This window comes from Ambystoma mexicanum, chromosome 8 (genome assembly GCF_040938575.1).
Source record: "Ambystoma mexicanum isolate Mex_15411 chromosome 8, UKY_AmexF1_1, whole genome shotgun sequence".
Taxonomy (NCBI): Eukaryota; Metazoa; Chordata; class Amphibia; order Caudata; family Ambystomatidae; genus Ambystoma; species Ambystoma mexicanum.
This window is the reverse complement of record NC_090929.1, coordinates 620792858-620808768: the sequence shown is the minus strand read 5'-3', so window position 1 is coordinate 620808768 and position 15911 is coordinate 620792858. Positions and strand designations below refer to the sequence as shown.

Below are 15911 nucleotides of genomic sequence, written 5' to 3'. Positions count from 1 at the left end.
TGTGCTGCATCCTATACAAAGACTTTTGGCCATTGACTTTGGCTTAGCCTATTGAATTGAATGACGCTTCTCTTACTATCTGAAAGTATTTGCCCTTCTTAAGACTATTTGTCATTTCTTGTGTTCTAATAACCTTTGCCTTTTCCAAACTATTGAGTATTCTGTATGCCAACAGTAAGGTATTAATGTCCCCAGCATCCTGGTCATTGAAGTCACCTGTGGGTGTAGGTTGGGTCTGTGGGCCATCCCAAAAGGGCCTTGTGTGATCCAGAAACTCTGTGTGTACAGTATTGAAGTATATTTATGTGTTAGTATATTGTTGCCTTCTAAAGAAGGATTAATAACTGATAAATACATTGTGTATGCAAGAAACCTTGAATATAAGTTTATTTGAATACCTGTAACTGTGAATCTATGTGTAACTCCACTACTGCTCACATTTCCCCTCTTGAGTTGAACCTGGCTGCTCAACACGCTACCAAAACTGTGTAGTACAAGCTTATACCAAAGGTTTGGTTGCCTATACCTGCAGTCCTAGTTGTTGTAGTGTTCCTAAAGGGTACTTCATTCAAACTTTGCCTCACAGGTGGGTGCCTTTGAAAGAAATCTTCTCCATGTTTTGTAATCTGACAATTTTATGTTTTAGGGGACAAGTACAGTGTCCAGTTCACATTACCTGATGTGTATGGTGTGTTCCAGTTTAAGGTGGATTACAACAGACTGGGATACACACACCTCTACTCTTCTACTCAGGTAATGCCATCCTTATATTTTGCACTTGCATGCGTTACTTTCTGTCAAGTTTTCATTGCATCCTATACTTTTCTTTGATGGTCTTTTCATTCGATTCTTTGAACGCCTTGCTTTCAGTTTGTTCCACTTCACCTAAATCTTGATTAAAACATGTAGACCCAACTCAGCACACCACTATATATTTTTGCAAATGTTAACTTTTCTGCTGACCCAAATCCACACAACTGGATGCCATTGATTTCTTTTGACAACTGTCTGCCAAGATAACTTATTTACCTGCATGTAACTGGATTTTCTCCTTTTGCAAACTGAAAATGAGGGACATTTCAATCTCGCTGTGAATAAAGAGAATATGAAGCAGAACAAGGAATTGGGGGGGGGTGGAGAAAAAGCAAGATGACTAGTAGAGACGGCCCCTGTAGGCCAAAGGTGGTTCTATGTAACCAGTGTGTGGTGTCTGCTTCTGATAAATCTAGACAGGCCAAAGATATTTGGGCTTAGGTGTGGAACATGGCAAAAATAAGGTATTTGTATTTATTTATAATGCGCACCAAACCCAGGGGTAGCCAGGCGCAAAGGCAACCAGAGGGTTGCAAAACTTAGTTACATACAGTAGGGTGAGTTCCGGCTGCGGTTACAGTGCCGGACATATCAAGCCAAATAGGAAGGGTAGAACATAAACACTATAGGCAGTACTATATACATATTTACATTCAATGAGGTAAGGAGCCACATGGTAGTGGCGCATCTGGGCATCGGAAGGTCATTATGAGTCGAGAGATTTGAGCCAGTGGATAGTCCTGGCTCTGAATTGGTGGTAGGGTAGGTCCTCCCTGCAGGTAGGAGGAAGGGAGTTCCAGAATTGAGCTGCTTTTACTGGGAAGCTATTGCCTCCAGACATTGTACATTTGAACCTGGGCACCAGAAGAAGGTTGGAATTGGCCGTTCTTGAGGGGCGAGAGAGGGTGGGTCTAGTAAATCTGGCGATGAGGTATTGAGGGGCCGCTTGGTGGAGGCATTTATGAATCAGATACCGATTTAAGGAATATCTTGTCCTTGGTGGATAGCCAGTTGACAGATCTTCTGGAATCTGAGATATGGGCTTTCTTCGGGATACTGAGGGCTGCTCTAAGGGCATTATTTTGGAGGATTTGGATTTTATTTGAGATATGTGTTACAACCTACGTATAGAGCGTTGCAGTAGTCCAACTTGGACAGGATCAGCGCCCTGGCCAAGGTGGTATAGTTGGTGGGGGAGAGAAAGGGTTTGGCTGCCCTAATGAGTTTGCAAGTGTAGGAGGTGCGGAGGCCATTGCATTCACTTGTTTGTTTAATGTAAGGGCGGAATCTAGATAGAAGCCGAGGGTTTTAACCTCCTTAGCTACCTTGATCTTGTTATCAATTATGAACAATGAGTATTTGTGGCCCAGCTTGTTGAGGTAGTGTGTAGAGCCTAGAATAAGGAGTTCCGTCTTGTCATCATTCAGGCATAGACCGTGTGAGGCCATCCATGCCTTGATGATGAGGTACACTTTATTAACGAAGGCCAAATCCTTGTCGTAATCCCCCGACAACGGGATGAGGATCTGGGTATCATCGGCGTAATTAGTGTAGGTGATACCCAGATCGTCTAGATCGAAAAGGGGCTTCGTGATAATGTTATAAAGTGTAGGGGAGACGCAAGATCCTTGAGGCACGCCGTGACAATGAGAAGACTCTCATCGTGTGGTTATTGAGGAAGGATTGGATCCAATTGGTTGCTTCTTGAGAGAAGTGGGCAGCTTTTTGTAGGTGGTTGCACAAGATCTCATGGTCGACCAGATCGAAGGCCGCAGAGAGATCAAGGAGTAGCAATAGTGCTGTCTTACCCTGGTCTCTCAGCTAGTCTATCTGTGCCTTGAGATCTATAAGTGCAGTTTCGGTTCCATGCTGTGGCCTGAAGCCCGATTGTCGGACGCCTAGGAGATGGAAGTGCTCAAGGTAATGTTGGATCTGGTGGTATGCTATTTTGTCGATGCTTTTAAGGAGGAACGGTACTGTGGTAATGGGGCTGTAGTTAGTTGGAGTGGATGGGTCTAAATTCGTTTTTTTTAAGCGGAGGGAGGACCCAGGACTGTTTTAAATTGTTGGGTACGGTGTCTGATGTGAAAGACGCATTTATTAGTTTGGTAATAAAAGGTGCGAGATCACGGGCTGCATCCTTAATCAGTTGAGCGGGGCATAGGTCTCTGTGGCAGTTTGAAGGTTTGAGGGTGAGAATAGTATTTTCTACCTCTTTGGTGGATACTTTATGGAAATTAAAGGGGGGGGTTGTGCGCTGGGGGGATGATTGAGTCAGGTGAGCCTTTTTATGGGAGGCGGTACTCGACTTAGTAGAGGAGAGCAGAGATTCTTTTTTAATGCTTATCTTAGTCTTAAGGGAGGAGTTTTTGTTCGCTAGGGCATTTTGTATGCCCGTGCACCAGTTTTTATCTTTGATACACGAGTCGGGCACTTGGATCGGGGATTCAACCTCTTTAAGTATTGTGAAAAGCTCTCTAGTGTTAGATTTAGCTTGTGAGATTCGCATACTAGAAGACGTTTGTTTGGCCAATATAATTTCTTTTTTATATTGGGAAGCTAGACTGCTCAGGTTTTTTTGTTATTTTCTGATGGGTAAGCTCACCAGATCTTTTCATAGCGTCGCTTTTCCTGTCTGAGGGCTTTAAGATGAGGCGAAAACCAGGAGTTGATGTGTTTCCGGGGCTTGCTCTTTTTTAGCTTCAAAGGGGCTATGGCATCAAGGGATGAGAGCATGATGCTTTCACCAAAGACGCACAATTCTTTTAATAAAACTGAGTAGGGATGCAATGGTACATGAGGCATTAGATGGGCTTCAATTGTTATTCCAGACTGCGCTGTAAGTGGAAAGTACTTGATCAAAGGATGTTATGTTGCAAACGATAGACGGGCCTAGTTATGAGAGATATACTGTAGCCGGTCAACCATCATTATGCCCAGCTGAAGACGTGCAGGATTAAGTGTTTCAAACTTTAATGGGCATCCACCACTTAATTGCATAACGATATTGCAAATACTTATTTTCATACCCCTAAGAGTTATCATAATGGATGATATAATTGTAGAGCAGGATGAAGATAGAGAAATTAACCCCTAATATACTCTTAACATCAGAAGCTTTAACTGATATCTTAATGGCTGTTAGGGAGAATTCTCAAATGTGCGAATTCCCTTCACCTTAGAGACCCCCAGCAACTTTGCTCGATTTTGAGGACTTGATTTTTTTTTACCTGGAGTGTGTGAGCCTTTTTTCCCCCCACTCCCTCATGTATTTTGCTGTGGGTTCTACTCTGGTGTTCTTTGATTATGTAGTTTTAGATAACTCCATAAGCATCATCTTTTCTTATGTGTCACACTGCACCTTCAGTGCAGTGACACAGGGATGTCTTTTAGACTTCCCAAGGTTGAAATGCCTTCTCTGGGATAACTACTGTTTCCCAGAGAATGTAAAGTGAAATTGACTTTATTAGTCTTTCCAAATTACTAGACCCAGCGCACACTATCTTAATATAGAGTGCTGGAGGGCGTGGCTAGGCAGCACACAATGAGGACGCGTCTGCTGTGGGCTCCGCCAACGGGCACCCTTATTAATGTTGTTTTAATAGTTTTGCATATATGTATTGCCCCCAAATGCATGAGAGCGAAGATTAAACCTGGAGGGACCCCATGAGTTGCGGTCCCGAGTGACAACGGAGCATGGAAGCGAGGGAATTTGCTGGGACAAGTTGGAGCCCCCCGGCGACCGCTGAATTCAATATGGCGATGCGCGCATTTCGCTAAACGGCCGGAGGCGGCTTTGGTGCCTGGAGCTGCGGTCCTCAGCCTCGGTGTGAGGAGAATCTGAGGACTCCCCCTGCCTCCTAGCGGGAAGAGCGACCGAGACGCATCCCCGGAATACTATTGCAGCAGTGGAGCCGGAGCTCCGTTACCCCCAGGAGCTTTGTTCGCCTGCCTGTGCCCTCAGCGGGAGGGACCCTCCCCACCCCCCGGCCATCGTGGCAGAAGCTTCAGAGGAGGAGCGGGGTGAGCCCTACACCGGTTTGGAGGGACGGGTGAAGTGAATCGTGTGCCGATGCATCGGTTGCGGGCGGCGGGGTGAGCCGGGGCACCTTGAGCCCTTTTGACTTGACGAACGTTGAGGACCTCCAGACATTGCATCGGGAACTGGTGGATTTGAGAACCAGGGATCTCCTGGGTCGTGTGCCTCGCCATTCTGAGGCGGGGGATTCCGCTCTCCGGCCGTTGAGAGGGGGAAGCCGGAGGAAATCTGCTAAGACCTGAGAAGGTGGTGGTGCAGCACGCGGCTTTGGGACCCGCGGTGAGTCACCGGCCCGCTGAGAGGGAAAATGAGCCGCATCTGCTGCTTCGGGGGAGAAGCCTGGAGGTGCTGTGCTGGGCTTCCGCCCGCTGCGGTTCGGGAGGCGAAGCAGCCCACGGGACTGCTGGGCTTCCTGGGCTCTGCCTGCGGCGCCTGCGGCGGCTGTCTGTCTCCTGCGAAAATCCCCCGCCTCACTATACACCCCAGCACTGGTCCCTTCTGAGTATTTAGTGCCTGATACCTCCTCCAGGAACCATTCCGAGGCCTCATTGACGCCCACTCACATCTAGCTGACGATTCCGCGGACCCTCTGCCCTCCAACTACGTTCCATTTGAAGTTTTACGACCTCAACTATGCCCAAAGCAGGAACTAAAAAGAGGGACCAAGCACACGATATAAAGGCTCTCCTGACATCCCAGGCGACTCCCAAGCCCCAGGCACATACAATATCAGTGGACATTCACCCAGCCCCTGCTATAGACCCCATAGCGGATATGTCCTTATACAGGTCAGATTTAGAAGATATGCTGAGGGCCCTCAAGCAGGAGATCACTCATGACATCAAGACAGAGATAGCCACCTCTAAGGACACACTGCCCAGGTCTTTGGCAGAACTAACCTCCCATTTGGGCGGTATTGAGACCACAGTGAACGATCTGGAGGATACTACCTGTGAGTTAACACATGACACTGAGATGCTCTCAGAGCGGGTGCGAGTGATGGAGGACCATCTTGAGGAGATCTGGGCTAAACAGGTGGACCTCGAAAATGGGTCTAGGCGCAATAATGTGCGCCTTCGAGGCATTCCCTGTCAAATCTCTGATCAAGAACTACCCACTTATGTTAGAGACCTGTTACGAAGCCTCCTGGGTCTCGCCTCCTCTGAAACCCTGATACTGGACAGAACTCACTGTATTCCTCTGCCCAACAGAGAAGAAATCTTCTCCCAGGCGTCCTTACCAGGGTCCACTACTTCCGTCAAAAAGATTATGATGGCTGCCAGAAAATCAGAATCGGTCCAATTTCGAGGTGCATCAGTTCGACTATTTCAGGATCTCTCCCCATATACTTAAGCCTGCCGTCGTCGTCTGCAGAAAGTCTCTACATGGCTTCAGTCCCTGAAAATCCGCTACCGCTGGGGTTCCCCTGTAAACTGCTCTTTGACTTTCACAAACACTACGCAATCTCTTCAGAGATGGAAGCGAGGGAACTGATGACGGAGAGTGCTGCAACATCTGCACTGGATCGAGATGTTCCATCAGACTGGGATCACAGCCTGCGGTCAATGGACTTCTTCTGTCAATCTTGATAGACAGAAGAAGGAAGCCTAGGGGCTGGTGACGAGTAGGCGGTCCTACTGTTCATAGCGAACGAGCTTCAGTTGAGGGTCTGGCTCGCCTTTCTCCGGACAACCCAAATAGCCGCTCTAAGTCTCCTAGTCCTCCACGATCTAACAACGTTCCTGCTTGATGGCAAATGAAAGCAAAAGTGACGCAGGTGGCACGGCCTCAGCTTTTCTGGGGAGAATTTGGAGGTGGAACTGCAACCTGAGTGATTGACTTATCCTATGATTTTTTTGCCTTATGGAGCGCCTTGGAATCCTGGCGGACTTGAGAGACACTGGTGAGCCCGCTTCTGTGGGGAAAGACCATAAGCCACGCAGCCTCGTACAAGCCCCCTCGTTGGTCTCGAGACTCTGGATGATCGTAAGAGATCCCCCTTGAGGGAGGCTTATGCAATGTGCAAGATTACATATGGTTTCAAAGTGGGGGCGCCCAAGTCGGAATGCGCCCGTTTCTGTTGAAGGTTAACTGGTTTAAATGGAAGTTAAGGTTAATGAAAGCTGTTTGCAGCTTCTGGTTTATCATACTTCAAGATGTTACATCATATTGTTCAACAGTGCAAATTATTTTCTTATTTATTTTCTTCTTGATTTGGTTGTCATCCAAAATTATTTCTATCATTTTTCCCTATTTTGGAATACTGCGGTAGGGTCGGCCCTGAATGGAGGCTGTCGGTGACGAGGCAATTTGTATAATGTCAATTTCAAACCTGAAATATTAGCAGGGTGCTTTGAAGAGTGGGTCATTGGGGGCGAACTAAATGTCTTATTGAAAGTTAATCTCTGGGCTTTTCAGATCTGGATTAAGAAGGTGCTGATGGGAGAATGGATGTAATGGCCTATGTAACTTGCCAGCTGTGTCAAATGTGTGTAGTGCACGGGAGAATGCTGAGATAATCGCACCTAATATCATTTCTTACCCTCAATGTTCAGGGCCTCAACTCCCCGATTAAGCGAAGAGCGTTATTTCACCGGCTGGCGACATATAATCCCACAGTATTATTCTTGAAAGAAACTCACCTGTTGCCAGCGGATGAATTTCGCCTGAAAGACGAACTTTACCCAATCAAAATTTGCGCCTCCTCAGGGACGAAGAGGTGTGGTGTAGCCATTCTTATTCGGAAGGGGACCCCATTGACAATCCATAGAACCAGGTTGGATAAAGAGGGAAGATATGTTTTAGTGATAGCCACATTATATGGGAAGAGAGTGACTCTATTGTCGATATATATGCACCGAATGTCAATCAACACCAGTTTTTTGCCGCCATATCTGGAATACTGAGTGAGCATGCTGAGGGTGACCTTATAAATGGGGGTGATTTTAACACGGTGGTTAACCCTTTGGAAGACAAGTCTCTCCCTCCAACTCTAACTGACCAGAAGAATTTTATGGCCCCAAACTCTCTCCTCAGGAACACTCGCTGATTGGGGGGTGGAGGTTTTTTCACCAGGGGGAGCGGGATTATACTTTTTTCTCTCCTGTGCATAGAGGGTTCTCTAGGTTAGACATGTTTCTTCTTTCTGACACCCTTATCCTCCATGTCACTGAAGTAGAGATCCTCCCAAAAGCCCTATCTGACCATGCCCCAGTATTGGTCTCCATGTCTCCACCTAGTGCATTTCCAGAGCCCCCCCCCCCCCCCTCCCGATCTTGGCAGCTGAACAAACTCTTATTATTGGACCCTCGGGCCCGCTCCTGCATTGCTGATTGTATAGACCAATACTTTGCAGACAATGACACGGAGGAGCTGGAATATGCGATAGTGTGGGATGCGGCGAAGGCTGTTATCAGGGGTCAAGTCATATCTCAATCGAGCGTAGTAAAGTTCATAGACAGACCCAGGTCCATTTGGAGACGGGGCTCTGCGAGGCAGAGGAGGCACATAAGGGGAAGCTCTCTAGACGTGCACTTAGAGAGGTCTGCATGGCACAGAAAGCTTGTGAAGCCCACCATATGAGCCGAGAATCCCTAGGCATAATGCGCACAAAACCATACTACTACTCTAAAGGGAACAAGGCGAATCGCTTGTTGGCAGCTGAGCTTAGTCAGCAGGCAAAACACAACCATATAGACTCTAAAAGACACAGGGGGGAAGGCATGTTTTCACTGAGTCAGGGAAGCTTCGAATTGTGGAAGAGTTCTTTAGAAACCACTCCGCCGCCCATGTAACTGACTCGCAGCTAGCCAGAGCATTAATTCAGAGGGCTGACCTCCCACAGATATCTCCTGAGTTTCGGGAATGCCTCGATACCCCAATAACCATGGAGGAGACAGAAAGGGCAATCCGCTCCCTCCCATTGGGTAAGGCCCTGGGGCCGGATGGTTTTACCAATAAGTTTTATAGGACCTTTCGAGAGGAGTTGGCCCCCCATTTAACGAAACTATTTAACTTGGTATGGAAGGCGGGGATGGTCACAGCATCTATGGCGGAATCGGCTACGACACTGGTGCTGAAACCTGGGTAAGATCCTACAGATTGTGCCTCCTACAGGCCAATTGCATTATTAAACACGGATGCTAAATTGCTGGGGAAAATAATAGCGAATCGCTTATGTCCGGTTCTCCTGTCTTTGATAAATAATGATCAGACAGGCTTTATTCATAATCGATGCACCTATGATAATGTACGTTGCGCCATCAATCTAATTGCCCTCCCCCTGAAGATCCCAGGCGACTTATCTCTGCTGTCCTTGGACGACCACAGGGCTTTCGATGGTATGTCTTGGGGTACCTGGAATTAGTGTTAGACGGGTTTGGATTTGACCCGGAATTTTCCAGACTAATATTCTCAAATTTTCAAATTCCCTCGACTAAAATCAAAGTTAACAAAAATTGGACTCCCCTAATTGAATCAGCCAAGGGCACGTGACAGGGCTGTCCTTTGTCCCCATTGATATTTGCCTTAGCAATGGAGCCTTTTGCTCAGCATGTTAGACTGCATCCAGACATTCGGGGTTTTGAGGTGGAGGAACAATCCCATAAATTCGTGCTATACGCGGATGATTTGCTTTGCTTTTTAAGGGACACTTCCTCCCCCCCCCCCCCACGCGCCAACCCCTCTTAGGTCTCTTAAACCAGTTTGCCATGATATCTGGCTTCAAGATAAACCCGGCTAAATCAGTGGGTATGCCCCTGTCTGAGGACTTTGATAGACTAGAGGAAATAGGAACAATGACGAACTTTCCCTGGTCTCCAACGGAGATTCCGTATTTGGGGGTAAATCTGACCCCAACATACGCTGGCCTCTACAGGGCGAACATTCCCCCTTTGTTTAAAGAATTGAAGGAATGGCTACAGCGATGGGACTCCGAGGAAATTTCATGGCTGGGCCGTATTAATGCGGTTAAGATGACACTTCTTCCGAAGTTACTATACGCTTTTCACTCCTTGCCAATAGCCATCCCAGAATTTGAACTTATAAACCTCCAAAAGGCGATATACCAGTTCATTTGGAAGAAGAAGCCACGTATTCCTAGTAAACTCTTGACAAGGGGAAAGATGTTAGGGGGACTGGGCCTTCCCTCGCTACCACGCAGCTGCGCAAGTAGCCATAATGCTTTCTTGGGGAGATTCCCCGGACCCTCCTAAATGGTTAAAGATAGAGCAGGCTGCCGCCTCGCTCCCTTTGGCTCACCTTCTGTTCCTTCAGAGGGAGGCGCGTAACTACAGGGGTGGAATACTACCAACACCTTGTCCACTCTCTCCTATCACCCACAACCCGGCTTTCACCCCAGGCCTCGCACCCACAACGTACAGAATCTGGTGTCGAGACAAACTTCTGCGCCTGAGAGATCTATACGCAGACCAGGAACCATTGACTTTCCAGGCATGCATAGAAAGGTTTGATCTCCCGGAAACGGAACACTTTCGATATATACAACTACGCCACTGGCTCACTAATGGGGACACCCGCAGGGCAGCTCGAAGGACTCCTCTGGGCATAGAACTGAAAATTCTTGAAGGTCACCAATCCCACAAGATTTCGCTATGTTATAGACTCTTAGAAAAAGCTTCCATAGAGGAGAAGCTCCCATATATGAAAGCTTGGGAGAGAGAACTGGGCCTGGAGATTTTAGTATGTGAAATATTGCAGAATTGTTGGGATACGAGTGTTCTGTTGATTTGGACAAAATGGAATTAATTGTTGATATAATTGTTTATATTGCCTCTCATGTTGAAAATCAATAAAAATATCTAACCAAAAAATAGAGTGCTGGAGGGGTTGCGTAGTATCCCTTGTGTCTAAATACTCATGTAGCAGTCAAATGCTACCCTTTCCTATCGAAATGGCTGGTGGCAGTGGTTTTATAAAGAAACTAGCATGATTTTTCCCGACTGTGAACATCGGTAGCTAAACATCGCGGGAGCCATGTTTTCAAGATTGTGCCTAAGCCCCCTTTGTTTAAACAGGTCCTGGTCTTCTTTTTTCGCAGTTTATTTTTGGAAAGGTCCTTCTAGAGTTTCTCTGCGTGCCAAACCAGGTTTGGTCCCTTTGTTCTAAAGCCTTTGGCGGGCTTCAGGACTGAAGACTGCCTCTGGCTCGAGTGTCTGGGATGGGCAGGAAGTGAGGGAGGTGCCCGAAACTCCCTGTGCTTAGTCTCCTAGGAGACCCAAATGCACTCTGGTGTGATTGGCTGGCTGACTAGCAAGGACAGCCACCCAGCTGGGTGAGTGGTAGCTAGGCTGAAATGAATCGGAGAAAACTAAATAAAAGGCAAGTCTCTTGGAAGGCAGAGTTGACCACTGGAACGAAAGAACCGAAGACGAGCCTGAAGAGGCTGGCTGCTGCAACTCCTGGACCGTTGGTTTGCTTCGTGAAGCCCTGCTGCAGGTCTGAATCGCCAAGTTCATCTCGACAGAGGCCCCTGCAAGGCCGACTTCTCCCTCTGATTTGGTGGGACCAATCCACTCGCAACCTAAGCCACCTGGATACCATTATCAGAGCTGGTTGTATTTTCCTCAGCATGCTGCAGGAAACCAAATAACCAGGGAGAGGGACACCAGATTGTGTGCTTGTCTACAGCGACCGGAATTGAAGATTTGCCATTTGCCAGCTTTGTGACCAGTCCCAGTGCAGGAGTCCCCCGACGTCCTCCCTCTTGTCCCCACGACTGAGGCTCAGGAACAGCGAGATCTGCAGGAACTGCCAGGAACAGACGTCTTCAGCTGCATCCTTTCCTTCATTGTAAGGTACTGTGAAAACCCGATAGAACTTCCCTCACTGTGAAATTGCTTGAAACTTTGGCAACTTGCAGGCCTAATCAACTTGTGACCCAGCATATGATTTTCTCTTTTGTACTACTTAAGAGAACTGTGGCAAAGCTTTTTCAGTTTTAACTACAGAACCGTTTTTATCATTGACTTTGGCCCATCGATTGCATTGAATTGACTCCTCTGGTGAACTCAAACTATTTGCTCTGTTTAAGAATAATTGTAACTTTTTTTTATTAACCTATGCCTTTTAGCTCCTACTTCAAATACTCTGCTATTTTGCTCCTCCTTCAAAGTAGTTTAAAATGCCTCGGAGCCTGAAAGTGTAAAGTATTAAAGTATTGAAGTATTTGTGTATGATAGTTTGCCTCCTTCAAGTGAATGTTTTATAACTTACTGTGAAATAAATAAGTGTTTCATCAAGAAACCTTAGAGTTTATTTGAATACTTGTGATTGTAGACCTCTGTGTAACATCCTTACAGCTCACATTCCCTCTTGAGATAAGCCTGGCGGCTCAGCGCTCTACCAAAAACTGTGTGGTAGGTTGGTTTTGCTTACACCTGTAGTCCTAGTTGTGTGTAGTGGTCCCAGAGGGTACTGCATGCAAACTTTTCCTAACAATTACCCTATTTAAAGAATGCTTATTTTAAAACTATTGTTAAATAAACAAATAATTTATAACACAAACCTTGAGTGCAAGTGTTACTTGGCTACTTGTGTTTGTGGATTTTATTGCTACAGCTCACATTTAACCCTCATGAGAAACCTGGTTACCTAATAAAAGAACAAGGGTTGTGTAGTCTCCCACATGATTACTACATCAATTCTTGCCTAACAGTTTCTCTGAAGTCCAACTAAGGGCTTAGCAAAACCATTCAAATGAGGCAGTACAATACTCCACTCGTATAAGGCTGTACCACTGGAGTATAGGGTAGCATAGATCGAGCATCCACTGGTCTGTGATAATCCCCTCCCATGTGTGTAAGAATGATGTTATCTGTCCCCCGACCGGGGATCTGCGAGTCAATTCTGCTTTGGAGGCTGGGGAGCCTCTAGGGGTGGCACTGCAACCCCTTCCCTTGCCACAGCGCTGGCTTCTAGGCGGATACTGGTTTGATGCAGCTAATGCCTGTCCTGAGGACCATGTGTTACTCGTTCTGTATTGGTTGTGTGGGGATCGTGGGTAGGGTTGCCCACTAAAGGAGCAGCGAGAACCCCCACCTCGCTGTTGAAAAGGCCTTTGAGTTATCTGGTTTAAAGATTTCAGTCTCGTGTTCTTTTTTCAGTTTCTTGCTCTTCATCTACAGCTTTACCAAACATGTTAGAATATTCCACCGGTTTGAGAGACATCTGGTTGAACCCTGAGTTAACCATGCGTGCCTCTTCAAAAGGGTACCTTAGGCCAGCATTCTCCCTGCTGTTACTCTCACCTGGTCTCCACACGGGTGCCGAACGGAGCTGGACGGTCCGGTGTTGAGTGATTCCTTGTGTCCCTCTGATTCCCCTTTTAGTCACAAAAGCAGGTTGCCTAAAAGGTTAAACCAAATGTTACCCAACCATAAAGACAAGGGCAACTCCCGCCACCCGTGACCTCTTCTTGCAGCCCTCTGTCTCACCTGTATGTTATGAATGGCAGACTCTCCATCCTGCGACTGTGTGCAGGGGTGCGTAGTAGTTCAAGGATCTAGTTACTTCACTGATCCTGCAGAGTTCCAGACAACTGTGACTCAATGGGTAAGTCTTTATTCCAAGGTATGGATTGCTTAAGAGTTCACGTTGCCAAAAGTTCACTCCTGTGCTTCTTCCTTACAGGTTTCCCCTCGGTGCTTAATATGGAGCGGGATCCCTTCCAGAAATGGTAGCTGGCTTCCAAGGTAGGTCTTGCGGCAGCATTATGCAATAATATTTCCACACGGTATTGGTTCTCTGCGCACCTAACCTGTTTTTGTATTCTGCAGGTACGGTATATCCAAAGCAGAGAGTGTGTGGCGATGTCTTGCGGGGCCGCGAGGAAGGGCTGCCTTCAGGTGAGTAGCGGCGCTGCGCAAGATTTCAAAGTCTGAATGAGGCCTTTCCCCCACTGCACGGCTAACCTGATGTCATTTGTTTTCTACAGATGCGGCAGCTCCGGAGCAGCGATCGGATGATGGAGCGGTGATCGAGTGATGATGCTTCTATGTATCGCTGGAATGAGCTGCTTCTGGTAAGTATCAGCTTTGCGCTGCTAACCTGGTGTCTTTTCTCTTGCAGCTCTGCAGAAGCGGTGACTCGGAGCGACCAAGGTGGTGTATCTGGTAAGAGTCCTGTTCTGTTCTCTTCGCTCTCATTCTTCCTTGCAGGTAACTAGAGAGGACGGGACGGATGTGGCTGAAGACAGGTCTGGACTTTGCAGACACGGTGAGCATTACGCTGCAGGGGTGCAGAATAACACGAAGCGTGTTCTGTACTGAAGGCGTGGTTTATATAGTCTTCAAGAAGTAGTTCCCAGGTAAAGTAGTTCCTCCAACCACACCCTAGCAAGTAGTCCCTTGAGCCTGCCTCGGCCTGGTTTGCACATGGTTCTCTCCCTTTGAAACCTGCCTTACTTCAGATGGCAGCATGAGCCTGGTGCCAATGGCACCAGGACCGAGTCAGGAATCCTTTAGGGAATTCTTTGGGACCTTGAAGGTCCCCATGGGTGCCAATACCGTGGGCTGGTTGGTCTTTTCCTGGTGTCTGGGGGCCGGTACCGTGACAGCTGTCTCCGCAGCATCAAGGGTGTTAGATATTATGATTCACCTGCCTCCCCTGTGACACAACCGCCAGCAAACGTGAACGTGCTGGTTCGGGGACCTCTTGCAGGCCTTCCTGGAGCAGGTTCCACTGAACATCGCAATAGCTGGCCAACAGTGTGGTATTGTTGGCAATTCTGGGGGAATAGGCTGCCGCAGTAGTGGCACGCTTCCCCGGGGCATACAGTTTCTTGCAATCCTTGTCTGGCTGTGCCTCACCCATGGATAAGGGTATCCTCACTCTTTTTCTATTTGTAGTGACCACGAGGGAATCCGGGGTGGCATGTCCACGAATGTGAAGGGGGTCTGTAGGGGAGGGCCAAAAGTTTCTCCACTCGTGAGTTCAGACCTTGTTTGTGACAGCATCAGCAAAGCAGGGGTGATAAGCCTTTTAACGGAGTTCACTAAAGGTATAGCCTGACTTGCAGGCGGCTCCTCCTTCAGAATATCTTCCACGGAACACAGGTTTGCCTCATGTGCAAGACTTGCGCACAGCGAACAAATTTGTCAAACCACAAAAGTTGTGAATGATAACGCTGCAACAAGTAATCCCTCTACTACCACGGGCGGATTGCATGGTAACACTGGACGTGAAGGAGGCATACGTTCATATTTCATTGTTGCCGGTACAAAGAAAATACCTAAGGTTCATGATAGAGCACAAACCCAATCAGTTCAATGTCCTTCCCTTCGACATTGCCTCAGCCCCACGGGTATTTACAAAGGTGCTGGCAGCAGCGGCAGCTTACCTGCGCAGGCAATCCATCCCAGTTTATCCTTACCTCGACGACTGGCTCATAACGGGGGATTCATACGGAAAATGCCTGTCAAACACCCAAAAGACGATGGATCTACTCTTCAGTCTGGGATACTCCATAAACAAGAAGTCCAGCCTAGACCCCAGTCAAGTCCAGCAATTTCTGGGTGCCCTAATTCGGACAGAAGACTCTCGTCTTCCCCTCCGAGAGGGTTTAAAACATGCAGTTTCAAATCCCTCAGTATGTAGCCAGTCAAGCGGTGACTGTACGCAAAGCCATGCGACTGTTGGGAATGGCATACTGCATTTATTTAGTCCCTCATGCACGTTTGCGTAAGCGCCCCATGCAAGAGTGGCTCAACAGCCAATGGTGTCGGGCCAGCCGACAATGGGACGATCTAGTGGTTGTCTCGGCAGCCCTCGTTCTCTCTGCAGTGGTGGTCAAGGGAAAACCTCTTGCAGGGGAAGACCTTCACTACCCCCCGCAGCAGAAGCCACTCACTATGGACGCATCTCTCACGGGGTGGGGGGGGGGGGCCTTGCCTCCTTCAGCAGACGGTGCATAGCGTTTGGTCCCCAGCAGTAGCATCCAAGCACATAAACCTGTGGAGCTTTTAGTGGTGTTCAAGGCTCTGGAGGCTTTTCAGGCACAGTTACAGGGAAAGACAGTACTGGTCCTCAGACAGCACCACAG

General features: G+C 47.7%; 1 protein-coding gene across 1 annotated transcript in view; it reads left to right on the top strand.

The window, feature by feature from the left end:
* The window catches only part of DDOST (dolichyl-diphosphooligosaccharide--protein glycosyltransferase non-catalytic subunit), a 320262-nt gene that overhangs the window by 275212 nt on the left and 29139 nt on the right, over positions 1–15911 (top strand). Inside the window, exon 10 of the mRNA XM_069610325.1 lies at positions 647–753. Coding sequence (XP_069466426.1) covers positions 647–753 — 107 coding nt within the window. The remainder of the gene's footprint in view (positions 1–646; positions 754–15911) is intronic.